At 49.3% G+C, this 27,883-nt stretch overlaps 1 protein-coding gene across 3 annotated transcripts in view; it reads left to right on the top strand.

Annotated features, from left to right (window-relative positions):
* LARP4B (La ribonucleoprotein 4B) overlaps positions 1-27,883 on the top strand; it is an 89,897-nt gene that overhangs the window by 25,628 nt on the left and 36,386 nt on the right. For all 3 annotated transcript variants that reach the window (XM_039241637.1, XM_039241636.1, XM_039241638.1), the window contains exons 4-6: positions 14,381-14,531; positions 14,763-14,903; positions 27,277-27,355. In XM_039241637.1, the coding sequence (XP_039097568.1) occupies positions 14,381-14,531; positions 14,763-14,903; positions 27,277-27,355 (371 nt within the window). The remainder of the gene's footprint in view (positions 1-14,380; positions 14,532-14,762; positions 14,904-27,276; positions 27,356-27,883) is intronic.

Raw genomic sequence — 27,883 nt, 5'->3', positions numbered from 1 at the left:
CCAAATCTTTTGTTTTAATTTTTAAATGTGATTTCTCTTGGGAGTTTTAAGACCCATAAGGGCATGAACTGTGTAATGTACTTCATTGATACTTCTTTGCAAGGCATACTTTACTTAAATTGAAAATTTTCATTAACATTGACATGGCGTAATTGACAGTTTAGTCATTTACTCTAAAAACTTATCTTTATATGTATCATGTGTATGTCTTTCTGCTTACCATAGGGAGTACATATAACATCCAAAAGCTGTAACTGTCTAAATTGTCTCCTTAACCTCGATAGCACACAGAAACTCTACTCCTAGAAAGTTCTCTCCCTCCCTTACGTTACTGGTGTCACCCATTACATCTTAATACTATAGATTGACCATTTTATTTTATTTTAATTTTTATTTTTTTAAAAATGTTTTATTTGATTTTGAGAGAGAGACAGCATGAGCAGGGGAGGGTCAGAGAGAGAGGAAGACACAGTATCCGAAGCAGCTCCAGGCTCTGAGCTGTCAGCACAGAGCCCGACGCGGGGCTCGAACCCATGGACTGCATGATTATGACCTGAGCCGAAGTTGGATGCTCAACCGACTGAGCCACCAGGTGCCCCTAGATTGACCATTTTAATCCTGAAGAAGAGGAAAAGTAAAGCTGTAAGTCAGACTTCACAGTGATACCGGCTCACTGATCCGTGTGCTTACCTTCACCAGAGAGCTCTGCGCCTTCCAGAGCTTCTGCTGACTGTGTCTTGTGTTTCATCTCACAGGCCTGCTGTTAACAAACTACTTCCCTTCTGTTGATCTGAAAATGTCTTAATTTCTTCAGTTCTGAGGAGTTTTGCTGGATAAGGAATTCTCAGGGGACTGTTTCAGCGCCTGATCACCCACTGCCACCTCAGGCGGCAGTTTCTCCTGCTAAGTTGCCTTACGTTCCTACCGATGAGCTCCTCTACCTGACACATTTTTTTTCTTGTTGCTTCAAAGATTCTTCGTGTTTTGACAGTTTGATTATAAGGTGTCCTGGTCTGGGTCTTTTTGGGTTTATTCTACTTTATGTTGAGATTCTGGATTTGTAAATTCGTGTACTTCCTCAAATTTGGGCAGTTTCTGGCACCTGTTTGCTCACACTCTCTCTTGCCCTTCCTCTCCTGCTCCCGTGACGCCCCAGTGTGCTGGCCGCTGGCTGACATCTCCTAACCCTCAGGCTCGGCTCTGCTCTTTTCTCTTGCTCCTTAGGTAATTCCTTTTGTCCCCTGTTCACATTTGCTGATTCCTTCTTCTGCCAAGTGTGCTGTTGAGCCCTTCTAATGAATTTTTCAATTCAGTGATTGTACTGTTCAGCTCCAGAATATGTTTTTTTATAAATCTCTCTTTATTGGCACACCTGTTTCATTCCTATATTGTTTTATTGATTAACTTTAGTTCCTCATCCATGTTTGAGCATATTTAAGATGATTATTTTTTATTTGCTTGTTATAAGTGTTTATTTTAGAGAGTGGGAGAGAAGGCACGTGCACGTGAGTGGGTGAGGGGCAGAGAGAGACGAAAGAATCTTAAGCAGGAGCCCAAAAGTGGGGCTTGATTGTAAGAGCTTGGGATCACGACCTGAGCCGAAAACAAGAGTCAGATGCTCAAGTGACTGAGCCACCTAAGCACATTTAAGATGATTGGCGTTTTCGAAAAAAAAATACTTAAAAATTTTTTTAACATTTATTTATTTTTGAGAGACAGAGCGCGTGCAGGGTAGGGCAGAGAGAGAGGGAGACGCAGAATCCGAAGCTGGCTCCAGGCTCCGAGCTGTCAGCACAGAGCTCGATGTGGGGCTCCAACCCACAAGCCGTGAGATCATGACCTGAGCCAAAGTTACCGCTTAACTGACTGAGCCACCCAGGCGCCCCCCCCCAAAAAATTTTTCATGTTTATTATTTTTGAGAAAGAGACAGAGTGTGAGTGTGGGAGGGGCAGAGAGAGAGGGAGACATAGAATCTGAAGCAGGTTCCAGGCTCTGAGCTGTCAGCACAGAACCCAATGTGGGGCTCAAATTCACAAAGAAGATCATGACCTGAACTGAAGTTGGATGCCTAACTGACTGAGCCACGCAGGTGCTCCTGATTTTGTTTGTAATGTGTATTATGTCTCATTGTTTTGAGACTTTTCCAAACTAATTTGGAGGGGCTATTCCCTGTCATATGTGTTCTCTGAAATCCCTGTTCCTTTAGCTTGTGTTCAGCTAATATTTTGAGAGATTTCCTTTAATGCCATGAACTAAAACAGACCAGACCCCTTCCTCCACCACAAAACAAGAGAGAGAATGCAGGTACCCTTGCCAGTCTTCATACTGGCTCTATTCTGAGACCATTCCTCATGGAATGGTTGGAGACTAGGGATCAACCGGAGGTGAAAGCCTAAGGTCTTCTCAGGGGTTTTTTTGAGCATATGTCTTGACTGGCCATGGCTTTCACAATTTCCCATATACATGGCTGCTTTTGATTGCCCTGATTGCCCAAAGAGTTCCACCCTAGTCTTTTTGGGTCAGATGGTTCTGGTATGTCTCCACTGGTAACCCCTTGCCCCAGGGGGAAATTTAGAGCTGCCTTATAGCTTTTATGAGCATTGCCTGCCACTTCTCCCATTGTGTTCTGAGTTATGTGAGAGGGGAAACTCTGGCTAGGATAGAATAGAGACACACACTGATGTGCAGAAAAGGTTTACTCTGTTCTCTCTGCAGAGTGCTGGGGGGTGGGAGTGGGTCTGGGAGCCGGGCTGCTGCCAGCACAGACCAGGACCACACCCCTCGTGCCCCAGAAGTGCCTACCGTGTGAGGAGAGCGCTCTTGCTAGCTGTCGCGTGCTCGTGTGCTCTCTCTTCTTTCAAGTTCAGTGCAGGGCGTGAACTCATGATCCTGAGATCAAGACCTGAGCTGAGATCAAGAGTAGGCTGCTTAACTGACTGAGCCACCCAGACACCTCATGGAGAGCTTTTTCTCGACTGTGTGTTTGCTTAGTATAAATCTGTGATTGTTTTTCAGAGCTCCCTATAGAGTGGTCTAGAAGCCTCTGGTTGTTTTCTTGATGTTTTTGTAGGGGAGTGAAAGCTTTGAGCTTCTTAGCTCACCGTTTTGCTTGACCTTTTATAACCTTTTAAATGAGGACTTTCTCTAGGTTGGTGTCAAATTGTTTTTGTTTTTGTTTTCTGAGAGAGAGAGAGAGAAAGAGAGAGACAGTGTGAGCAGGGGAGGAGCAGAGAGAGAGGGAGACACAGAATCCGAAGCAGGCTCCAGGCTCTGAGCTAGCTGTCAGCACCGAGCCTGACGTGGGGCTCGAACCCACGAACTGTGAGATCATGACCTGAGCCGAAGTCGGATGCTCAACCGACTGAGCCACCCAGGCGCCCCTCAAATTGTTTTTCTAATAATATATAGAACTACTGATAAACTCTTAGTGCATATGATTTTTACCAAATGTAAAACTTGATTGCCCAAACCAATAAAATGCAAATTGATGATGTTCATTGAGTCTGGCAGGTGATGTTTTGCAGGAACTAAAGCTGCCTCACCAGGTACTTGTGGTCTGGTTACGCATGGTTCCTTAGAGTTTGCTGCAGCCTGCGTGGGAACGACTTTCCCACAGCTCTTGCCAGTTTGTTTCCGGGGTATTCCTGGAGTCACTTGGCTCTTACCAGGCTTGAATGAATTTGTAGCATTTTAAATACCACTCTCTTTTTGTTAGAGTAGGTCAATTTAAGTTTTGTCACACAGTGCCACTGTGCTCCTAACCGTGTGTGCAAATGTGGGTGTATCTTTAAATTTTTCTGTTTGCAATATTAAAAAATAAGAATGCATTACGGGGCGCCTGGCTGGCTGAGTCGGTCAAGTGTGCGATGCTTGATCTCAAGGTCGTGAGTTCAAGCTCCACATGGGAGGTGGACATTACTTACATAATAATAAAATTTTGTGGTTGCATCAGCTGCCACAGACCCTGGTTTGAGGTAGCTGATGTTACAGGCACTAAGGCTTCCTTTTTTTTTTTTTTTAATATTTTATTTATTTCTGAGAGAGAGAGAGAGACAGCATGAGCAGGGGAGGGTCAGAGAGAGAGGGAGACACAGAATCTGAAGCAGCTCCAGGCTCTGAGCTGTCAGCACAGAGCCCGATGCGGGCCTTGAACCCACGAACCATGAGATCATGACTTGAGCTGAAGTCAGACGCTTAACCAACTGAGCTACCCAGGGGCCCCATAAGGTGTCTGTTAGACTACTTTCCTAGAGGTATAGAGAGCAGCCAGCGAGTGGGGATGGGAAACGATTATTTGCGTGGTTGGGAGGGCTGGCCTTACGAAGGATGGGGAGACTGGGAAACAGCAGTGGGAGATGTGATGGATGGTTCACGTAAAGACAGGCCATACTGGGGCTGGTTGGGCAAGTTCTTTGGATGAAATAGAGAAGGTAAGGAGGATGGTATCAGAGAATAAGAGGAGATTCAAGGTGGGCTGGGGCCAGATTTGTAGGGTTCCTTACTGTCTTCATGGCAGCTCTTTAAAATAGGTATTGGATTTGGCCCCATCTTACAAGTGGGCAAACAGACAGGGATTGGATGATTTGCCAGCGCTTATATGTGTAGTAACACAGACAGCCTCACGCCCGGGTAGATCACCTCAACCAGGAGGGGCTTTGGAAACTTGAGGGACTTACTGGTCCTGGCCTGGCGGGTGTTGGTTTTCTATTTTTCCTCTTTCTTTTGCTCTTTCCTTTCTCTCTCTCTCTCTCTCTCTCTCTCTTTCAAATGTTTAGTTTTGAGAGAGAGAGCATGCCCACAAAGGGGAGGGACAGACAATCTGAAGCAGGCTCTGTGCTAACAGCAGAGAGCCCGATGCAGGGCCCATGAACTCATGAACTGCGAGATCAAGACCTGAGCCGAAGTCAGATGCTTAATTGTCTGAGCCACCCAGGCGCCCTGCTCTTTCCTTTCTCTTAATGAGAATTTTTAGATCTCGGTGCAAGTTAGAATAAGTAAGTGAACCTTTGTGCCCATTGTGAACTTGAACAGTTCACCCTCTCATTCTGCTACTTTTGTTCGATCTCTTCCTTCCCCCCACACACACGCTTTGAAAAAATGGTATGTATACATTTCTTTAATTGCTGGTGTGTTTTAAAGCAAATCCCAGACAGTGTGTCACTCCCCCAAAACACTGCACTGTGCGCCGCTAGAGGACACGGCCCCAATGTCATGCCTGGCCATGCGTCATACCCCCCCCCCCAACGCACCCACAAACCTGGGTCTCAGTGGCCGAGAATGAGGCGCAACTCAAACTGCCCGGACACCCCAAAGAACACATTCTTGTTATTGCTTCTCTTGGGGAGCGTGCATGCTCACCTCTGTGGTCACCACCTCCCCAGTACAGAATTCAGAGAATGCGGAAGCACTGGGAAAGGCAGGAGTCTGAAGTGCCTGGTTCTGGCTGGTGTAACAGTTAATAGAACTTTCTTAACTGCGTTTATGAGAATGGGAAAAATGATCACGAAAGTTATTTGTCGCTCTTCTGAGTCTTTGGCTTCCGCGTGGTGTTTGGGTTTTGGTGCATGGAGGAGGCTGGCCGCTGGGCAGGGCCGGTTAGGGCTCTGGATTTGAGTGGCAGGGGCATGTGACTGCTGCGCAAGGGGCTATTTTGGGATCTGGGCGTCGGCCTCTCCGCAGAAACCATAGGTTCGTTGGGACCGGCTGTGGGGGCCCCGAGAAGGCCAGGCGCGCTGTGTGAGCTGAGCCGGTGAGCTTTCGGACATGGGTTGTTGCTTCAGCAGGGAGCTCGGCGGCGACAGTGACGGTGAAAAGGCCAGCCTGTTGCGGGACTCTGCGGGGGAGGGGGAGCCGGAGCACAGGAGGAGCACAGCTCCGTCCTCTTTATTTGATGCCCTTGAAGGGGAGAAGCGTCACCGGGCCGGAGCCCATCTGGGGCCGAGGCCCTTCGTGGGGCCGGGGCTGGAGCGCTCGGCAGGCTCTGCTTCCTCTCTGGGGTCCCCAGTCCCCGCCCGGGGTGGATGTTCACGCAGGAGTGACAAGAATTTGGAAACCATTGCCGTTGAGCGGGGCTGGGACGGGGTCTCGGATGCCCACCGTGTAGGCGCTGTCTGCGACTTGGGCTTCTCTGAGGGTGTTTGCTCCCGAGGGGACGAGTGTCCTTCTGGCGCCCTGCTGCCTCCTGGCGGGAGCACACAGGAAGGAGCCCCCGTCCAGAGCCATGGGGGCCCTTCCCCGGCTGCCTGTCCACACCTGGTACCAGAGAAGGGAGGGCTGGTGGGCGTTGAAATCAGTGGTGCTGCGTGGCCACGGACGGCAGGTAGGGAGATGAAGGGCAAGGGTCCTGTCCGTGCTCGTCACAAGGCACACAGGGACCTGAGAGGGAGTGAGGTTTGCAGTATTTGTGTCATAGATCCCACCTGCCTGGATGCTGCCGCTGAGCCCGGGGCCCCCGCGTGTGGAGCAGCTGTGCTAGAAGACGGTCGGTCAGCTGTCCCCTCAGAGGGGCTTCGAAGGGGGGCCTGGCCTCCGGAGGAGGCTGTGCGGGGCCCAGGGCAGGGAGAACTGTCCCCACGGGTCCTGCCGGCTCTGGAGGGAATGGAGGAAGCTTTTAAGGGAAATGCTAACCCAGGTTGTGAACTTCCGACCGTGTCTTTAAGGGCACTCGCTTGCCCCGGGTCCCCTAACGATCACACAGAGAGCAGCGCCTCACATTACGTGGGCACACTCGCCGAGTCTACTAGTGACACAGACGCTGGCTCGCAAGGACGTGCGCGTGCCATCCCCGAAGAGCACGGGGGCCCGAGTCGGGAGCTCGTGAGTCCGATGCGGGGTTCACATGCTGGTTTGCTCGCAAGAAGCGGGGGGTCTGGGGCTGTAGCAGCCCGTGGAGGTCGGGGTGTAAGCTCTGAAAAGGGAAGAGAAAATAACTCCCTCAGACTGCTGGAAGGCGACGACTACCTCAGCTCCAATGCTAGCAGACCAGACGGTAGTCTCTTCCGCGTACGTCTAGCTAGGGTTGACCTAAGTTCAGAGAGATGGGTCACTTCCCCGAGCTTTGGAAATGAGTGGCTTCCTGTTCATGCCGGTTTCCAGGAGGTAGCCCCTAACAGACTTGCTGATCCTGGACCAGAACCCCCTCCGGGGCCAGCGATGGTCGAGAGGCAGCGATGGGGTGGCCACAGCCTGAAATGTGGGAGCATGGAGCTTGCAGATAAAGAGTTGTCTTTGCAGATTGAGAGTAGTTCGTCTTCTCGAGATAAGGATAAAATGAGCATTTTTGCAGATGAGGGTCATGGACAGAGGGCTTTAGAACGGAGACCTTCACATCTGGTAGACCTGCGTGCAGATCCCGGGCCCGGCGAGGCCCAAGCACAGATCTGTGATCTAAGCGGTGCAACGCGCGACATGGCGATGGAGCAAGTGTTCGAGAGAAAGGGCACCCCGGCCCTCAAAGGCTCGCAGGAAGTGCCCCTGGGTGGCGAGGCTCTGGATGCCTCCAGATGTCGTAAGAATAATTTTATCTCCTCTGGGTTTGTTTTCGCCTGCACTGAGGAAGAAAGTGAAAATGGCCGGAATTTTAAAGCAGAAGATGAAATGTGTGTGAAGAATGCAGAGAGTGACCGGCAAAGATTAGCAGGTGCCAGGAGAGAGTCCCTGAAAGCCAGTCTCAGAGAGACTAGTGAGAACGGCGGAGGACATGCTAAGTCAGACTGGAAAGCTGCTTTTAACTGGGAGGCCAGGACAGCAGCACACTTGGCAGCGCCCAGTCAGGACACGCAGGCTCGCAGTAGGTCTGACAGAACAGAGCACTCTGGCCCCGGAACCGGCCTCGGAGAAGAAAGTGATGAAGCCTGTCGCGTGAAGGACCGCAGCCATGAAGATCTTGACTTTGCACCACCTCCAAACCAGAGTTCAAGTTCAGGTGAGCAGGGGTCACAAGAAGAAGAGAAGGATTCTGCTAACACCAGTGAAAATGCAGGACCAGGACCCGAGCAGGTTTTCTTGCAGTCGGCGGAGGCAGGCTCGTCGGGGAGCGGCAGGCCAGCGCTGGCAGGTGAGGGAGGGGGGACAGGCCCTCGCGCACACCGCCTCCAGCGAAGGGCTGCCGAGCCCGCGCTTGACGGCCCTGCGTTTGGCGGCAGAGTGGATCTTGTGGCAAGTCCCCAGGTGACTTGTGGAGAAACGGAGTTGGGTGAGACTCTTGAGGGATATTCCTGTGTGGCCGCTGTTGATCCCGCCCAAGTGGACAGATCCATCGGCCCTCCTCGTCGGGTGCTGCAGGTCGTTCCCGCCATCCCAGGAGGCGGTGCAGAAATGGCAGCACCACGCCGTGGGGACCACGTTCTGTCACTCCCAGAAGATGCTGTGACTCTACCCACCAGTCCCGCAGGAGGGGAGCTGCAGGCCTTCCCAGAGGAATCGTACCTCCAGTTTTCGAGTGGACTCGCCTGTTACCCAGCGGGAGGCTTCGCGAGTCAGACATTTCCCGGAGGACTGGCCGGCGGCTGCACCGCGTGTCAGGAGGGCTGTCCGTGGGCTCTGGCAGTTGGGAAGGACGCCTTCGAAGAGGAACAGGTGCCTGACGCGCGTCTGCACGAGAAGCTGCCGGACCTAGAGGTCGCTTTGTTCTGGATGGAGAAGCCCCCGTATCAGCTCCCAGTGCCAGAAGATGCTGCGATCTGGGGATGGCAGAATAGCGGCGGACGCTTAGTAAGTATGTTTTGTCAGTGTTTACTATCGTGCTGGGAAATGCTAGTGTTTTGTTCTGATTGCTTTTAACTGTCACTGAGGTTTTTTCTGAGTTATGAGCAGTTATTTGAACATTCATCTCAGGTTATGAGTTACTGTAGCATCAGCTTAACCATTTCCAAACCGGAGAGCATGACTCAGTTTACTGTTTGGTATATTTAAGGCAGAGTTTGTGTGTCCGCTCTTGTGTGTCCCAGCGCCGTTGGCCACCAGATGCAGCTTGGCACAGCCCTTTTCTGTGTGTGGACGTTTTGTGGGTGCTCCTGAGGGCTGCCCGGCGCAGCCCGTCCTTCCTCGCTCCCCTCCCCTACTGGAGCAGAGCAGACGTTTGCCCACTGAATTTTTAATGTCCTTTCTAAAAGGGCACACTTGGACAGTGTAGAAGACTCAAAATCTGTGCTTTCTACTACTTTTGTGCAGTGCCTGCCCGAGGCGGGTCACACATGCTGCTTGTAACCGGCTTGGGTACCTGCCTTGTATGGGTCAGAGCACCTGCGAGAGTGCTCTGACCCCGGTGCTCAGGCAGGCCCTGCTCAGTTGGAAGGAGCTTCGCAGATGCTGCTGTAATGGGCAGCTAATTTGAGCATCTTTCTAGACAGTCTGTAATAAATGCAAACGTTGAATGAACGTGAAGTTACTCTTGCCCTTAAAACAGTCTTTTTGGACATGTATAATTGAGAGTGTTTCTAACAGTGAATCTCATTGATTCAGCCAGTAGTTTAATTTTAAACTCAGTTTATTTAAACTAAAACAAAAAACAGTTCACCCATTTTCCCACCCCCCCCACCCCACCTCTGACAGCCACCAGTTTGTTCTGTGAGCTCTGTCTTTGTTTGTCCTTAGATCCCACATGTGAGTAAGGTCATACGGTATTTGCCTTTGTCTGACTTCTCTCACGTAGCATACTCCTCTCTGAGTCCATCCACGCTGTCGCAGATGACAGGACGTGAGAGTCGTGGTGCACTGTGTTGTACACGCACACACACCACATCTTCTTTCCCCGCTCGTCTCCCAGTGGACAGGTTGCTTCGTATCTTGGCTACTGTAAATACTACTACTGTGAACATGGGTGCCTGTTATTTTTTTGAATTAGTATTTTTGTTTTCTTCAGAGTAAATCTCCAGCAATGGGATTGCTAGATCATACGGTGTTTCTGTTTTCAGTCGTTTGAGGAGCCCCCAGCCTGCTCTCCGCGGCGGCTGCACGATTTGCGTTCCCTTCCTCCACATCCTCGCCAACACTTGTTTGTTGTCTTGATACTCGCTTGTTATTAGTGATTTTTCTTGCATGAGGCAAGAAAAATGATTGATGATAGTACGGAGATAGATGTGGTTCAAGTGTTAATGCCAATTAAATGAAAATAAGAATAAATTTAACCCTATAACTTAGGGGAATTAACCGCTAACCTCCTGTTTTTCCATTTCCATATTTGGGAGTTTTGCCAGAAAGAGTTACATTCAAGTAATTGCTTTTGTTTCTTAAATTGTTGTGGAGGCAAAACACTAGAAAACCCGGCTTTTGAGTGCTGCGCACATAATTGTTTCCATGAGCAGTCGTGCCTGCCGTCAGCTGCCAGGGTCCACGCGGTGCTTGGGTGCAGTGCCCCCACGGGCCCAGGCGCCGCCTGCCCTTCCTGTGAGGTACGTGCGTCCTGCTCCGAAGCGGCTCTTCAGCTGTGCCATGTGCTGGGCGGGCTCCGAGTTTGAGTACCTTTCATGCGGGCCTTTTTCAGAACCTCCTGTCTCGGCGCTCGTGCTCAGCGCACAGGCTCAGCGCTCGTGTCAGGCTCAGCGCTCGTGTCAGGCTCAGCGCTCGTGCTCAGGCTCAGCGCTCGTGCCAGGCTCAGCGTTCGTGCTCAGGCTCAGCGCTCGTGCTCAGGCTCAGCGCTCGTGCTCAGGCTCAGCGCGCAGGCTCAGCGCTCGTGTCAGGCTCAGCGCTCGTGCTCAGGCTCAGCGCTCGTGCTCAGGCTCAGCGCTCGTGTCAGGCTTAGAGCGCAGGCTCAGCGCTCGTGTCAGGCTCCGCGCGCAGGCTCAGCGCTCGTGCTCAGGCTCAGCGCGCAGGCTCAGCGCTCGTGTCAGGCTCAGCGCTCGTGTCAGGCTCAGCGCTCGTGCTCAGGCTCAGCGCTCGTGTCAGGCTCAGCGCGCAGGCTCAGTGCTCGTGCTCAGGCTCAGCGCTCGTGTCAGGCTCAGCGCGCAGGCTCAGCGCTCGTGTCAGGCTCAGCGCTTGTGCTCAGGCTCAGCGCTCGTGCTCAGCGCGCAGGCTCAGTGCTTGTGCTCAGCGCTCGTGCTCAGGCTCAGTGCTTGTGCGCACGTCTTTTCCATCCCAGGTGGCGGCCGCCGCTCCATTTTGCAGGAGGCACAGAGACTTCAGAAGCCAGCAGACCGCTCTGAGTGATGGTTTGGTGGCAGATCCAAGAGTAGTCTGGGCTAACTCAAATTGAAGAGCTGGACACCCTCCCCGCCGTGCCACCTCCTTTATTCTCCCCAGTCCCTTTCCCTCCTCTGATCCTGGTTTCCCTCCCTGGGACATCGTCAGTGAGGCCATTCTTCGTCCTGTCCAGAACACACAGGGTATGAATCGGTAGGTTTGTTTTTATGGAGCCTAGTGTTGGGGGATGAGTTTCTTTAGAGCGTCAGGGTTTATGGGTGCCGCACTTTGAAAGCATCGTATTGGTCATTTATGTGAAGTTGCTTCAGGACGCGGCTACTAAGGTCAGCCTATGTTTGGTTTTAATCAGCACTACTTAGCCATGACTTTTTCAGTGGGGAAATAAGACAGGTAGCCAAGCGGGTGAAGCGTGAATTGTCGATGGGCACTTAAGTTCCACGTGACTTCAGGGAAAGACACACACCTTAAATGCAACAGAGGCAAGTTAGTCTTCGTGTGAATTACAAGAAGGTAATGAACTCTTGGTAACGTTTGTTTTGCTGATATTAAAATAGTCTTCTCATTAACTGTCTTTGTGGACAAGTTGCTTCACCTCTCTCTGCCTTGGTTTTCTACTTGTGAAATCCTCAGGGTTGTTGCGCTGAGGCCCAGGAAGGTGCATGGAGCGCACCTGGCGTCTAGCAGACTCAGAGCTGGTCTTCATGTCATCCGCTCCTGATCACACGTCTCCATTGTTTCAGCCCTTGTCACTCCAGGGCATCACTGGATTGCTGGTTAACTGTTGTAAGTTGTGTTAAGCTTCTAGCACTTGGTTTGGATTGGAGCTTCTGCAGCGTAAGGAGTAGTAAACTACTAAGGATAGGTTTCTCTTCGGTTGTGGCATAAGACTGCACAATTCCTTGAACAGTGGAAAAGGCAGGTGTTTATGTTGTTGCTTCTTAAACATTCATTCCTCAGCATGTTTCTCAGGCACGTCTGTGCTGAGGTCAGGGCTGCTAGATAAGAGTGATATGGTGGCGAACCAAAGGCCACCCGGGAGCTTATGTGGGCCCACGGCGCGGCACATGTGTTGTAGCAAGAGCTCGCGGTGGCTGTGAGCGTGAGGCCCACGGGTGCCGCTGGCCCGAAGACCCGGTGAGTGGGGGAAGCTAGAGGGCACGTGGCATGTACGTGAGCTCAGGGGGCCGGGTCGGCGGGTCGAACACGTAATGTGCGAAAGCCTGATGTGTGTGGTGGCTCGGTGGAGGGTCTGCTCAGAACATGGCTTTCCAGCAGCGTTGGACTAGGAGCCAGAGGGGCAGGGGTTAAAACAAAGCAAAACATAGACTGGAAACGTGTAAATGCCGAGGGTCGGTCGTGAGGTCAGTGACATAGAGCGTCTCCTGAATCGCTCTCTCTGGTCATGAGGGCAGGGGTTGTGTCTGCTTCATTCACCATCTTACCTTGAGAGCTTGGTGCCGGGGCACTTGGTGGGCCGGAGGCATTCGCTGGGGGGATGAGTGTGTGAGCGAGACCAAGAAATAAACCCCGCAGAGTGAACACAGGGCCAGAAATGAACTGGAGTTTAGTTCTGTTAGAAGGAAGTGACCAGTGATTCTTGAGTATGGTACTCTTTTTTAAAAGTTTTTATTTATTTTGAGAGAGAGCATGAGCTAGGGGAGGGAAGTAGAGGGAGAGGGAGAACCCAGGCACGCTCCATGCTGTCAGCGCAGAGCCGATGCGGGGCTCCATCCCACGATCGTGAGGTCATGACCTGACCTGAAGTCCAGGAAATCCAGGGTTGGATGCTCAACTGACTGAGCACCCCCAGACACCTCTTGAGTGTAATGTTCTTTTTTTTTTTTTAATGTTTATTTTTTAGAGAGAGAGAGACAGAGAGACAGAGTGCAAGCAGGGGAGGGCCAGAGAGGGAAGGAGACACAGAATCTGAAACAGGCTCCAGGCTGTGAGCTGTCAGCACACAGCCCAACATGGGGCTCATACCCACGAACCCTGAGATCATGACTTGAGCCGAAATCAGACGCTGAACCAACTGAGCCCCCAGGCGCCCCTAGTGTGGTCTTCTTGAAGAAGGAGAAGTCTGTTCTCTGCCTTACCATGAGAACTTCCTAAAAAGAATCCCAGATAGGCCCTCACTTGGGCATCTGGTGTTGGGGGTACGATGTTTCTTGCCTTCCCCTCCCAGCTGTGAACAAAGTACATACTGTAGTTTTAACTGCATCAGCCTCTTCTGTCCGTATCAGAAATAGTTTTGTTTTTCACTACAAGCTTTAATCATCGCAGCCAGAGTGAGTTTATTCTGTCTTTTGAAGACTGTCAATGTACACATTTCCTTGATGGCTCATCATGATGTTTCCTGACCCTTTTCACATCTGGAGACAGTATCAGGTAACATCTGCCCTTCGAGGGGTCTCAGTTCGGAACTCCTGCCTGCCACTCCCTGAGGGCTCCCAGAACCAGGACCCTTGTCCCTCTTCTGGGAAGCTCTGACCCTGCATAGTGGCATCACATGTGTATTACCCGGGAAAAGGAAAATTATTTGGCTGGGTTTCCTGACAAAATTGTGATGATGACCTGGAGTTAGTTGGGAGAGCAGCTGCCGCCAGGACACAGATTTTTATTTAGACTCCAGGATGTACTTGAGGTTTGTAAGTAGGAGAAGAAAATCAGGGGGTAGTTATGGATTTAATGAGGTGCACCAGGAAACAGCTCACCTGTTCCCAGAGGAAGTGCAGGTCAAATGTGTAGAGCTGGGAGAGGGCTGTGGACAGACAGCGGTGGGAGCAGGAAGGAGCCCGGTATCCCTGGAAATGAGGAGAGTCAAAGTGGGGGCAACACCAGGCACCCGTGTGACGGACCCATTAGAAGACCTTTGCTGCTCCGAGGGGCTTGCATTTTCCATATCCTTTGCCTCTCTGGGTGCGCTTTAAGAATTTTATCCATCTACATTCTGTTCACCTATGTAAATCTGTGAATTGTGTTGGGTTGTCTAGAACAGAGATGACGGTTGGATCCCCAGTTATTTGCTGAAACTCTGTGACGGCGGGGACCTCCTGGAGAGCCTGCACGGAGTGGGAACTGAGGAGCCTGATGGTGAAGGAGGCGGAGCTCAGTGCGCCAACTTGTGTTACTTTGCACGTGTAATTCTCTCACGTAGATGCGTTTCAGCTCCGAGTTAAGAAGTAAAATTGTGTTTGATTGGAATTGGTATACAAATGTATATGTCGCATTTCCCCCTAGGTACCGACAGCCAAAGTTTCAGAGCTAAACCCTAATGCTAAAGTGTGGGGGACCCCCGTGCTGCATTTGGAAGCAGGCAATGCGGCGGATGGCGGTGTGAGCGCAAACTGGGAGGAGCCGGCGGGGCCTTGCACAGCCTGCGGCGCGGAGGGTGAGTGAGAGCCTGCCTGTGCTGGGGAGCGCCTTTGCCCTCAAGGCTTGGTCTCTCTGTTCCCATTTAATCCATCTTTAGGAAATTACTAATTAAAAATTGTGCCATGGTTTGTTGATATATGTAAGAGGCACAGTCAAGTAAAAAAATTCAAGTAACTGCAGCTGTAGCTTTTGTTCTAAGAGAAAGCTATTCTAACCCTGCCTTTTGGGGTAAAATTCCTAATTCCAGGATTGGATGCCAATGGTGATGGTGACAAAGGCCATGAGAGTGTGGCGCTGTCAGATTTGCAGGAGCCAGAGCAACCAGCTGTGAGTGCGTCGGCTCTGGATCGTTCAGAATATGAATCTCCGCCAGAAAACAGCGAGACTGGTAAAGCTCTTTCGTGAATCCATTTTTATATACACTGTGGGCTGTGTTTGTTGCTTCTTAAAATTTAGCTTCTTAAATCTACTAAACCTTGTTGCCTTTTATTGCTTCCTTTGATTCTACTTTGAACTCCCTCTTACCTGGATACAGAGATGAGTTCTGGTCGGGAAGGTGCCACAGGGCATTTAAGACCTGAGCAGTTCCTGAAAGGTGGGTCTGGTTTAGTCAGAAGCAGAAGACGGACCATAGGGCTGAGTGTCTGTAAAAGTACAGAAGAGGAACGTTAGTATTGAAATTGAGAGTCAGCCACAAAGGAAGTTGGTTTTCCATGGAAGGGAGTAGTTAAAGCTGTTTTCAGAAGAAGAAAAAGAGCAGCGAGCAGCCTCTTTGGGGCCAGGATGTGGGCCAGTGTGGACACACCCCAGGGTGATGGATCAGGGATGGCTCCCCTCTAATTTTGGTCCACCGTCCTCTAGGAAACCAGTCAAGGTTCACAGCGCCAGCAGACTGGGGGGCAGGCCGGTCTCTCCTCGCTGATGGTTCGATGGGGCAGCGGCAGCGGGAGAAGTAACTCCCTCGGTCGCCTACAGGGAACTGAGTAGAGCCGAGCAGACGCACCATGAGTGTGTCTGATGTCCTGGGTGACTGTCGGCAGCTATACCCGAGGTAGAGATGGGTCCCTTTCCCTCTGCCCGCTGCCACGTTCTTAACTGGGGGGTGGTCCGCTAACACAGGTCATTGCACGCATTGCTCAGCAGACTTGCGTAGTCCGGCAGTGTGTGTGTGCATGCATGCGTGTTTTCCCTGGGAGGGCTGAGCCCCATGCCCACTGTGCCTGCACTGTGGCTGCGGCACTCGTTGCTCGTGGCCCCTGCCGTGACCCAGCTGCGCCCGCAGCACACAGAGTGTGTCCTTGGTTACTTTGTGCATCAGTACTCTACCTGCCAAGGGCTAACTCCTGAGCAGGTGGGAGCAGGCGGCTGAACCAAATGGGTGGCGTGTGGAATGCTCTCATCATCAGTTCGGGGTCACGGGCTCCCAGCTAGCCCTTGGTGTGGCCAGGGCTGCGGTGCTGCTGAGCCCCTGGACAGCTGGTTCACACTCTCTGTTCTCCTCAGGCCCCAGCCCTCTCCTCTTCGCTTTTGGGGGTGTAGGACATTAACGAAGCATAATTGATGTATGATAAACATCACGTATTGGAAGTGCATCCCAGCTTGTCTGTAAGTTTTATTTTCCCTAGTTTGGAGCACAGTGTTGAGTGTGCTGTGGAGTTGATTTGCTGACTCTTCCACTCCAGTTTCTGTACCCGATTTGGTAAGGTGTGTATGTGCCTGTAAAACCATCAAGGTCATGAACATATCCGTCAACACTGAAAGCTTCCTGTGCCCTGTTCTTGCCCAGGCAACCACTGATCTGCTTTCTGTCACTCTTGGTTAGTTGGCACTTCCTAGAATTTTATGTAAATAGAGTTTTATGGCCTTTTTGTCAGGCTTCTTTTACTTGGCTTACTAATTTTGAGATTCAGCCATGTTGTAACATTCATCGGTCATTTCTTTTTATTGCTGAGCAGTATTTATTCCATTCCATTATATGCCACGGTTTGTTTTTCCATTCACCTGGTGATGAATATTTGGGTTGTTTCCAGTTCTTGGTTATTACCAATAAAGCTCCTATGAACATTCATAAAACAAGACTTTGTAGGGGCAGATGTTTTCATTTCTCTTGGGTAAATACGTTAAGAATGGAATAGATGGATCATCTGGTAGGTTTATCTTCTGAAAAGACGGTAGAGCTGTGGTCCGTCGTGGACCTCTGTGTGCCCATCCGCTGCGGATCCAAGCAGCTGCACATGGTCAGTCTTGTTAATTTTAGTCATTTAGAAGGTAGGCAGTTGAATCTTACTGTAGTTTTAATTTGAATTTCCTTTTTTTTTTTTTTTTAAAGTTTTATTCATTTCTAGGAGAGAGAGAGAGCGTGAGCAGGGGAGGGTCAGAGAGAGAGGGAGTCACAGACTGAAACAGGCTCCAGGCTCTGAGCTGGCAGTCAGCACAGAGCCCGACGCGGGGCTCGAACCCACGAACTGCGAGATCATGACCCAAGCGAAAGTCGGACGCCTAACCAACCAAGCCACCCAGGCACCCCTTAATTTGAATTTCCTAATGACTAATGGTGTCAAACATTTTATACATGTGCCTTTTTTGGTGAAGGGCCGTTCAAGTGTTCTGCTCATTATTGGGTTTTATTATTATCTTTGGGGAGTTGTGTTTATATTTTGGATACAATTCCTTACTACGTTTATAATTTGCAAACACATTCTCTCAGTCTGTGGCTTGTCTTTTGTTCTCCTAACAGTGTCTTTTGAAAAGTAGAAGTTTTAAGTTTGGTGTATAGTCTAGTTTATCAGGTCTTTCTGTCTTTAGTGGATCTTGCTCTTGGTTTTGTACCTAAGAAATCTATGCTTAATCCAAAGTTTTAAGTTGCACATTTTTGGGATCTGTGGCTCATTTTAGGTCAGTTGTTGTATATGGTGTGAGGTAGACAGCAGAGCCTTTTCTCTCCACACACGTGGGTGTGCAGCTTTCATAGCACTGTTTGCCGGAAAGAACCCCCTTCTCCCCTGGGCAGTCAGTGGCTGTCGTCAGGATCATTTGTCCCTACGTGTGGGCTCATCTCTGGGCTCTCTTCTGTTCCATCTGTTAAGTCTCTTTTCACAACAGCGCCCACTGTTTTGATTACTGTAAATAATTCTTACAAACAGGTGGTGTTAGCTTTCTTTTTCAGAATTATTTTTGGCTATTCTAGCTCCTTTTCATGTCCATACAGGTTAGGATGAGCTGGTCAATGTCCACAGGATGCTGACATGCTTCCTGGGATTGCACTAAATCTCTAGATCAGTTGGAGAAACTTGACCTTTTAGTGCAGTGCACGTGAGCTGTTGCTGCATGGCTCCACTTGGTGAGGTCTTTTTCTGCTTTTTCTTGGCTATATTTTTACTTTTCAGTGTATTGGTTTTTCACATCTTTTGTCCAGTTTATCCTTAAGTATTTCATATTTTTTTGGTGCCATCGTAAGTGATTTTTTACAAAATTTAATTAGGAATTGTTATAGCAGCTAGAAATAGAAGAAATAGAATTAATTTTTGTAAATTGATATACCCTGGGCATGTGTTAAGCTCACTTCTAAGTTGTAGGAACTTTTTGTGGATTCCATTGCATCTTCTACATGGACAGTTGTGTTATTTGTTAGTTTTCTTTCAGTTTTATTTCCTATCCAATCTGGTGCTTTTTATTTCTTAGTCTTGTCTGGTTGCCCTGGATAGAGCCTTCATTATTACAATGGTGAATAGATCATGAGCACAAACGTCTGACTGATTGTAGGGGAGAAACCTGCCATTTCACCAGTAAGTGTAATGTTATGTAGTTTTGTGTATATGGCCTTTTCAGGTTCGTGAGGTGCCCTTCTGTTAGGATTTGCTGAGAGTTTTTATCAGGAGTGGTTGTTGGAATTTGTCAGGCTTTTTCCCTCCATCTGTGGTGATAATCATACTTTTTTCCTTTTAGTGTGTTTGGATGAATTACACTGATTGACTTTTCATGTATGTAATCCACCTTAACGTTCCTGGGATAAGGTGTATTGGGTCATGATGTAATACACTTTTGATTAGTTGTTAGATTAGATTGGCTAGAGTCATACCTGTGTTCATGAGGGATGTTGGTCTACAGTTTTCAGTGTATTTCCTCCTGTTCAGTTTTTTGAAGAGGCTGTCATTTCTTTTTTATTTTTTAAAAAAAATTTTTTTTTTTAATGTTTTATTTATTTCTAGGAGAGAGAGAGAGACAGCGTGAGCAGGGGAGGGTCAGAGAGAGAGGGAGTCACAGACTGAAACAGGCTCCAGGCTCTGAGCTGGCAGTCAGCACAGAGCCCGACGCGGGGCTCGAACCCACGAACCGCGAGATCATGACCTAAGCGAAAGTCGGACGCTTAACCGACTAAGCCACCCAGGCGCCCCTGTCATTTCTTTTTTAGATGAAGAAGTGAAGCCATTTGGGCCTAAGAGTTTTGTTTGAGGGAGTGTTTTCAGCCTTTTTTTTTTTTTTTTTGAGAGAGAGAGAGAGGGAGAGAGAGAGGGAGGGAGCAAGCGACATGAGCAGGGGAGGAGCAGAGAGAGGGAGAGGGAGAATCCCAAGCAGGCTCCGTGCTGTCTTCGCAGAGCCCAGCATGGGGCTCGCAACTTAAAAACCGTGAAATCATGACCTGAGCTGAAATCGGGAGTTGGTACTGACTGAGCCACTCTGGTGCCCCCAGTTTGTTCTTTTATGTAGGCGGCCTCAGGTTGTCCCGTTTCTTCTTGAGGAAGTTTTGGTTACTTGTGTCTTACAGTATCCACTCTCATCGTATAGAATTGCTCACGAGGCTCTGTTTATTCTTTTACCGTCTGTAGGATGCGTAGCTGTGCCACATCACTCTTATGATTACTGGTAATTCATGTCTTCTTTCCCCCTCATCAGTCTGTGTGGAGGTTTGTCAGTTTTGTCCATCTTCTCAAAGTAGCAGTACTTGGTTTCATTGATTTTTCTCTATTGTTTTTCTCCTTCCTGTTTCATTGTTTTTTTATGATCTTTATAATCTACTTTCTCTTCATTGTTTGGGGTTTAATTTTTCTCTCTAGTGTCTTACAGTGGAAAAACTGCTCACTGACGAGAGGCATTTCTTTTCGGAGGTGGCCATTTATTTCTTTAAATCTCCTGAGTACTCGTTGAGCACAATCTCTCTATATTCTGGTGTATTGTGGGTATGTTTTTTAAGTAAATTCTGTTCAAAATGATGATTTCTTTTTTAATTTTTTTTAATCATGGGTAATTTAGAAGTCTGATATTTAGTTTCTAAATATTTGGGGATTTCCCAGGGAACTTTCTTTTATTGGCTTCTAATTTAATCTCCTTATAGTCATGGGACATAAATGACTTGAATCCCTTTAAATTTATTAAGATTTTACTGTGGCCCGGAATGTGGGCCATCTTAGTACATGTTCTCTTTTCACTTGAGAAGAATGTGTATTGCTGCTTTTAGGGGAATTCTGTAGTGCCGCTCGTGGTCTCCTCCGTGTACACCCGCTTCCTTCTGCGGCTGCTCCTGCTTCTAGCTCAAGGACACGAATGTTTCTCGTAGTGCACATCTGCTGTGATGGATTGTTTCAGCGTTTGTGTATCTGAAACCATCTTTATTTTACATTTGTTTGGGCTTCATATAAAATTGTCTGTTGTCAAAATTTTTTTTTTGTCGGCCCTTCACACAGACTTTTGTATCCAGCCCTTTTTCTCTATCAGCGGTTTTGGGGATTTGATTATGATGTATCTGAAAGCAGTCTTCATGTTTCTTATGGTAGGTGTTCGTTGGCTTTCTTGAATCTATTTGTAAATCTTTTCATTAAAGTTGGAAAAATTTTGACCATAATTTCTTCAAATGATGCTCCTCTATCTTTTTTTTTTAAAATGTTTTATTTATTTCTAGGAGAGAGAGGGAGAGAGAGACAGTGTGAGCAGGGAAGGGTCAGAGAGAGAGGGAGTCACAGACTGAAACAGGCTCCAGGCTCTGAGCTGGCAGTCAGCACAGAGCCCGACGCGGGGCTCGAACCCACAAACCGCGAGACCATGACCTGAGCGAAAGTCGGACGCTCGACCGACTGAGCCACCCGGGCGCCCCGATGCTCCTCTATCTTTGTCCCGCCCCGGTCTTCTTTTTCACGATCTCTGGTTATTCCTGTATTGACTCTGAAGTTGTCCCAGAATTCACTGGCCCTCTGTCCTTTTTCAAAACTCTGATTTCTTGGTTTCATTTTGGAAAGTTTCTGTTGTATCTTCCAGTTTGTTAGTCTTCTGCAATGTCTGTTTTTAATATCAGACATTGGTTGTTTTCACCTATAGAAGTCCTATGTGGATCTTTTAAATATTTCTCCTGTTTCTACCTAACTTTTTAAGCATGTGGAGGCTAGCCATTACAAGGTCTTTGTCAGTTCATGTTAACATCTGTGTTAGTTCTGGATATGTTGCTGTTAATAGGGAAGGAGTCCTATTTTCCTGCTTCACATTAGTGGTAACTTTTGGTTGGATTGAATTTGCCTTCGTTGGGTGCTTAATGTTTTTGTATTTCTTTAAATATTTTGATTATTGCTCAGGGTACATCTAATTTACTTGGAACTAGTTTGATCCTTTTACACCTTGCTTGCAGGTATGTTAGGCCTGAATGGAGCGAAACTTAGCTGGGGGCCAGTTCCTTCCCACCCCTGATGCAGGACCCCGGCACGGTGAGCGCGAGGTGCCCCGGTCCAGCGGCACGGGTGTGAATGGGGGGAGGCACGTCTCCAGCCCTGTGTGGAGGGTACGCGTGCCGCTGCTCCGCCTTTCGGTGGGCTCTGGTCTCAGGGACTCCATCAAACCGCTCCCGTGACACGGCTGGCTACCTGAGTGGTCCCCCCCCCCCCCCCCCCCCCCCCCCCCCCCCCCCCCCCCCCCCCCCCCCCCCCCCCCCCCCCCCCCCCCCCCCCCCCCCCCCCCCCCCCCCNCGCGACCCCTGTCGTGGTAGCCTCTTCTGTGCCCCTGAACACAGCATGCCCGCTGAGTTCTGCCTGGCTCCTCCCTTCCTGAGCCTGGGCCTAGGAAGGTCGTACGACTCCTGTCTCTTAGGGCCTGATGTTCCTGCACGTGGCAAACTTGTTCCATTTACTATTTTCTTTTTCTGCTCAGAAAATATTTATTTAGGACCTCCCATGTGCCACATTCACTTGGGATACATCAGCGAATGTAACCGGCGAGAGCCTTGCTTTACCTGAGTTTACATCTGTTTGGCAAAGACATAAATAACCCACGTGAGAAGTCTGCGGTAGGGCATCAGAGAGGGCGGCGACTACAGTGGAGACCAGTGTAAGGAAACGGTGTAAGAGAAATGGTGGGGCGAGGTTACAGGGGTTTTGGGTTTATGGAGGTATAATTGACAAGTAAAAATTGAATGTATTGAAGGTATACGACATTGATATTACATATTCACCGTGAAATGATTAGCACAGTTAAGCTAATTAATTAACATACCCGTTACCTCATGTCGTTGTTTTGCTTTGCTGTGCTTCCAGCACTTGAGATCGACTCTCTTAGCCAGTTTTAGGTGTGCAGTACGGGATTGTCACCTACACTTCACCGTGCTGTCCCTTAGCTCCACAGAACTTGAATTCATCTGATGGCTGAAAGTTTGTATCCTGTGACCGACATCTCCCCACTTTTCCCACTCTCCAGCCTGTGGTAACCGTGGGTCTACCCTCTGGTTGTGTGATTTTGACTTTTTAGAATCCACCTACAGCATCACGTCATTTTTTTTACTTTCTATACCTGACTTAGGTCGCTTAGCGTAGTTCCTCAGCGTTCCTGTTGCTGCAGGTGGCAGGGTGTCTCCTTTTTTATGGCTGAGTAATATCCCAGTGTTTCCATATATCACATGTTTGTTCACTCGTCTGTTGCCAGACACTGGGCTTGTTTCCTGGTCTTGGCTGCTGTGAATAGTGTTGCATGAACGTGAGAGTGCACATATCCCTACTGGATACGGATTTCATTTCCTGTGAATATGCATCCAGTAGTGCAGTTACTGGATCGTATGGGACTTCTCTTTTAATTTGGTGAGGAGCCTCCACGTTGTCTTCCCCGTGGCTGTGCCAGTTTACATTCCCACCAGCAGGACACACAGTTCTTTTTTTCCACGTTCTTGCCCACACTTGTTATCTTGGTTCTTTGATCTTAGCCATCCCAGTGGGAACGAGATGGTATCTCCTTGTGGTTTTGATTTGCATTTCCCTCATGGTTAGTGACATTGAGCATCTTTTTGTGGAGCTATTGGCTGTCGGCATGTCTTTGGAAAAATGTCTGTTTAGGTCCTTTGCCCACTGTTAAGTGAGGTTCTTTTTTTGTTTTGCTGTTGTGAATGAATTTCTTACATATTGTGGATATTAATTAACCCCTTATCAGAGAGGTTCATATCCTATAAATATCTTCTCCCATTCTGTAGGCTGTCTTTTCAATGTGCGGATGGTTTCCTTTGCTGGGTGGAAGGTTTTAGTGCGATGTGGGCCCACCTGTACGGTTTTGCTTCTGGTGTCAGATCGAAAAACTTGTTGCCAAGACTTATCTCAGGGAGCTTTTTCCTTAATTTTCCTGTAGATCTATGGTTATAGGTTTTCCATTTAAGTCTTTAATCTATTTTGAGTTGATTTTTGTATGTGACATAGGATAAAGGTTCAGTTTCATTCTTTTGGGCGTGGCTGTCTAATTTTCCCAGCACCATTCATTGAAGACACACTTTCCCATTAAGTATTCTTGTCAGCCTTGTTGAAAATCAGTTGACTGTGTATGTGTGAGTTTATTTCTGGATTCTATTCTGTTCACGGATCTATGTGTCTTTTAATTCCAATACCAATCTGTTTTGATTATTTAGCTTTGTAATATAATATGAAATCAGGGAACGTTTATGCCCCTTTTGTTCTTACTCGAGATTGCTTTGGCTGTGCGGGGTCTTTGTGGTTTCACATGAATTTTAGGATTGTTTGTTCTAGCTCTGAAAAATGCCGTTGGAATTTTGGTCGGGCTTGCGTGGAATCTGTAGATTGCTTTGGGTGCTGTGGACATTCTAACAGTATTCTTGTAGTCCACATGGAATATCTTTCCACGTATTTGTGTCTTATTCAGGTTCTTTTATCAGTGTCTTACAGTTTTCAGGGTACAAGCCTGTCACCCCTTGGTTGAATTTATTCCTAGGTATTTTATTCTTTTTGATGCAGTTATGAATGGGCTTGTTTTCTTGATCTTTTTTGGACAGTTTCTGCTAGTGCACAGGGCCCCAGCAGATGGTGCCCCAGTGCTTACACAGACTTCCTCACTCTTTTTCACTTTTTTTTTTTTTTCCCCTTTTTTGCTCCTCTAACTGGCTAGTGTCACCTGACCCGTCTTTCATCTGCTGAGTCTCCTCTCTGCATGTCTGACTCTGTTCTCAGGTCTGTCCGTGTGTGCTTCAGCTCCAGGGTTTCTGTTTGCGTGGGTTTTTTTGTTTGTTTCTATTTGTTGTATTTTAGACAGTATGAGCAGGCGAGAGGGACAGATGGTGAGAGAGAGAGAGAATCTCACACAGGCTCTGCACAGGGCTGGATGTGGGACTTGATCTCAACGACCCTGGGATCGTGACCTGAGCCGAAATCAAGAGTTGGACGCTTAGCTGCCTGAGCCGCCCAGGTGCCCCTGTTTAGTTCTTTTTTATGGTTTCTGCTTCCTTACTAAACTTATTTTGTTTTTGCATCATTTTCATGGTTCCATTTAGTTGTCTGTGTTCTCTTGGATTTCACTGAGTTTCTCTAAAAGATGATTATTTTGAATTCTTTGTCAGGCCATTTGTATGTCTCCTTTTCATTGGAATCTGGCTGTGGCTCTTGTCTGGTCCCTGGGCGCTCAGGGGGCAGGGACGGCCGGGCCTCCTGCTGAGGCTCTGGGCAGGCGCAGCTGCCGGAGGGCTGCTGGCGGGGGGCTGATGCCAAGTCACAGGCTTGTTTGAGGACCTGCTGTCTGCTTGAGGTTGCGTCGACTGGCCTGTCGCCAGAGGCACTGACTACAAGTATTTTCCCGGGGGGCCCTTGACCAGCAGGCATGCTCCGGGGCTGGTGGAGAGCGCCTGGGGCCCGCTCCCAGGGCCCTGGCAGGACTTACAGTCTCACTCCGGTGGGCCTGTTCTAGGGACCCCTGGACTGCGGCCCAGGTGGCTGGAGCTGGGCGCACTCTGGGGCCACAGCCAGGGCCGAGGGCCGTGTGCCGATTACCCAGGACCCTGGTGAGCCAGGCTCCTCCTGGGGTCCTTAGCAAGGATGCTGGCGCCAGGACCAAGCCGAACGGTTTGGTGGCGGCTTCCTCGGGAGCAGGGCATTTCCGGGGCTGTAGCCGAGGCCCCTGGCAAGCCAGCTGCCGGGATGCAGGGCCCTCTCCAGTGGCTGCGCTCAGCCTGGGGCTGCACCCAGGCTTCACTGTCTCCTCCCTGGATGCCAGAACTCCCATAGGGCATTTTTGTCTGAGGATGTGTGCTGAATTGTTGATCAGGGGGACAGGGATGAGGGACCTCTGGTTCTGCCATCTTGCCCAGGAACAGACGACCTCCGTCTGTCTGAATTGTGAAGACTGGAGCCCTGAGCACTTTCCCCGACTCTGGTACGTCTCAGCCTCTGTGACCCTCTTCTGTGCTCTCAGGGTCTTCGTGGACCCTTTCTCTGCCCTATGAGGAGTCTTCCACATTGCGGTGTCCTCTCTACACTCAACGACACCCTGTCTTCCCCCGGCAGAACTCTCCAGAAGCATCGTCTGGGCCAGCTGCCTGTGTGTGCTTATGTCCCATGCCCTCTCAGGTCCCGTCCAAGTAGACTATGCCACAGGCTCGTCAGCAGCACTGTGACTGCCTTTATCCAGGCCTCCAGTGGTGTGCTGCCGTTCTGTCCCTTGACCTTGCTGCGTCCTGTGTTTCCTGCTGACTTCAGGTCCCCTCCTGGGCCACGCCCTCTCAGTTCTTCTTAGGAGATTGGCCCGCCCAGGGGTCCGTCCTAGACCTCCGCTCTCCCTGCATTCTTGGCTGAAGTCCCAGCCTTACGTGGAATCGTCCCAAATACGAGTTTATCCTCGATTGCTGCACTGGCATCCTAAGCAGGCTTTTTCTTCCCTCCTTTGCCTTTACTGTTCGTCTGCAGCACAGATCAGAGAGATCTCTCCAAGACGTAAATTGGTTTCCTGGCACGTGTAGGTTAGACTTGTCCTGTGCTCGCGGTAGCCCGCAGGCCCCGACAGCCACCTCGCGGCCTCTGTGGCCTCATCATGTGCCCCTGTCCACTTGCCCAGACGTGCCGGCCTCTCTGCAGGCGCCCAGTCCCGTGCACTGGTGGCAGGCACCCCTGCTGGAGAACGCACTTCCCTGGTCCCTGCCAGGCCCCCCATCTCTTCTGTCGTGCCACCGCTGTCACAGGACCCCTGTGGCCTCCATGTCTGGAGCAGCCCGGGCACGCTCTCCCCCCGCCTGGTGGCGATCTCCTTCGTGTCTGATTCCACCTGACTTTATGTTCCATGTTGACTTCTTCAGCTGCAGATCGCCTCTCCCACCGCGAGCAGAGAGGTCGTCCTTACGTGCTCAGTAAATGCCCCACTTTGTCTTTACTTTTGATGGTCTTTGAGTTTTAAACTAGTATCTCTTGTTAGAAAACTCCACAAGCGATTATGTATGCAGATCTATGTAGAGGTGTATGAAAAACGCTTCTTAGTGTTTCAGTGCCTTGGGTATCCCGGCCACCTAAAAATGGGGTCCTTGCCTGGTGTGCAGAGTCCTGGGGGAGGGACAGGGGCGTCCCCCCAGACTCCAGTATGAAAATCCTGCTTTCATAGTGTGCGGGTACAGGGGTTCCAGGGCCTCACCCTGAGCGCCAGCTTACTCTCTGGTCCGTGACTGGTGCCTCGTGGGACATGCGCCTCACTGTCATCCACCGTGCTGTCTGCCACCCCAGGAGAAGTCTCCTCTAGAGGCTGGGGCCAGGCCGCCTCCCACTGCGGGTCTGCTAGCTTGGCATCCTCCAGAAGGATCTCTAGCTCAGAGGCCCCTCACTTGGAGCCCTGCCTGCATGGACGTTGAAAAGCAAATTGTTAAGGCTCTAGGGTAGAGACTGCATTGCCCTTACAGCCCGTGTGCTTGTAATCCCCAGCCTTTATCTTCCTGGCCTGTATTTGTCTTTTTCCTTATTTTGATTCTTCCCTTTATATTTTATTTTGGTTTAGTATCTGTGCTCTTGCAGACTGCCTGAAAGGCTTTTTTGAATTGAGACAAGGAATTAAATAACTTACACTTATTTTCCAGGGTGGCAGGGGGGTGGGGGGGAAAGACCTCTCAACTTTGCTAATAAATCTTACTGCTCAGATTATTTTTTTTAATGTTGATTTATTTTGAAGTGGGGAGGGGCAGAGAAGGAAAAAGAATCCCAAGCAGACTCCGCACTGCCAGCACAGAGCCCAGTGCGGGGCTTGACCTCGCAAACCGTGAGATCATGACCTGAGCCAAAATCAAGAGTGAGATGCTTAACCGACTGAGCCAACCAGGCCTCCCTCAGATTATTTTTGAAACTGTTGTTTTTGTATGGGGGAGAGGGGATCTTAAATTTTTGCCTCTGATTTCTTTCTTTTAGTAGATGAAATAGCACGTTTCTTACTATCAAAGCACAGTGCAGGTGAATTAATACGTATTCTGAAAACACGAGAACTGCTGTGCCGAATCATCTGCTTCGTAAATTTTAAGCCTTTTTCTTAAGTTGATCGTTACTTTTATGTAGGAGGAAATGAGTCTCAACCGGAAACCCAGGAGGACCCCCGAGAAGTACTTAAAAAGACATTGGAATTCTGCTTGTCTAGGTAAGGATGCCAGGGGTTTTCCTCGTCCCTGCTGTCCAGGATGTTCTGAGCTCGTTATTCTGCACAGATGTGCCGTTCTGCGTACATACGGTGGGAGGGGTGTATCTGTTGGTGTCTGTGTATATAGTTGTTACAGGGAAGTAGGGAATACGGAGTAGTCAGAGCCTTCAACACGGCTAAGAACCAAATGCAGTCATCTAGGCCGGTGTTCCCCACATGGCTGCACAGATCCATCATGATGGTGATTACCTGGGTTGCTTTTTGAAATTCAGAGTCCTGGGCACCCCCCCATCCCACAGAATCAGACTCTTTGGGTGGGGCCTTAAGTCACTGGCCTCACAGAGACATTCTTCAGCACAGTGAAGTATGAGAATCATTTACTGTTAGTAGGCCACACGGTATGCCAAACTCTGCAGTGGCCAAGTGTTCTATATATGTAGCACTCGTGTTTTTAGTAATACCTTTTTGAGGAATACCTTTTCTCTTGACAAATAAATAGAACAGAGTCTTCAAAGTGAGAACCGTGCA

This window comes from Hyaena hyaena, unplaced genomic scaffold (genome assembly GCF_003009895.1).
Source record: "Hyaena hyaena isolate Hyena2069 unplaced genomic scaffold, ASM300989v1 scaffold_197, whole genome shotgun sequence".
In the NCBI taxonomy this organism is placed as follows: domain Eukaryota; kingdom Metazoa; phylum Chordata; class Mammalia; order Carnivora; family Hyaenidae; genus Hyaena; species Hyaena hyaena.
This window is presented reverse-complemented; position numbering and strand designations above follow the sequence as displayed.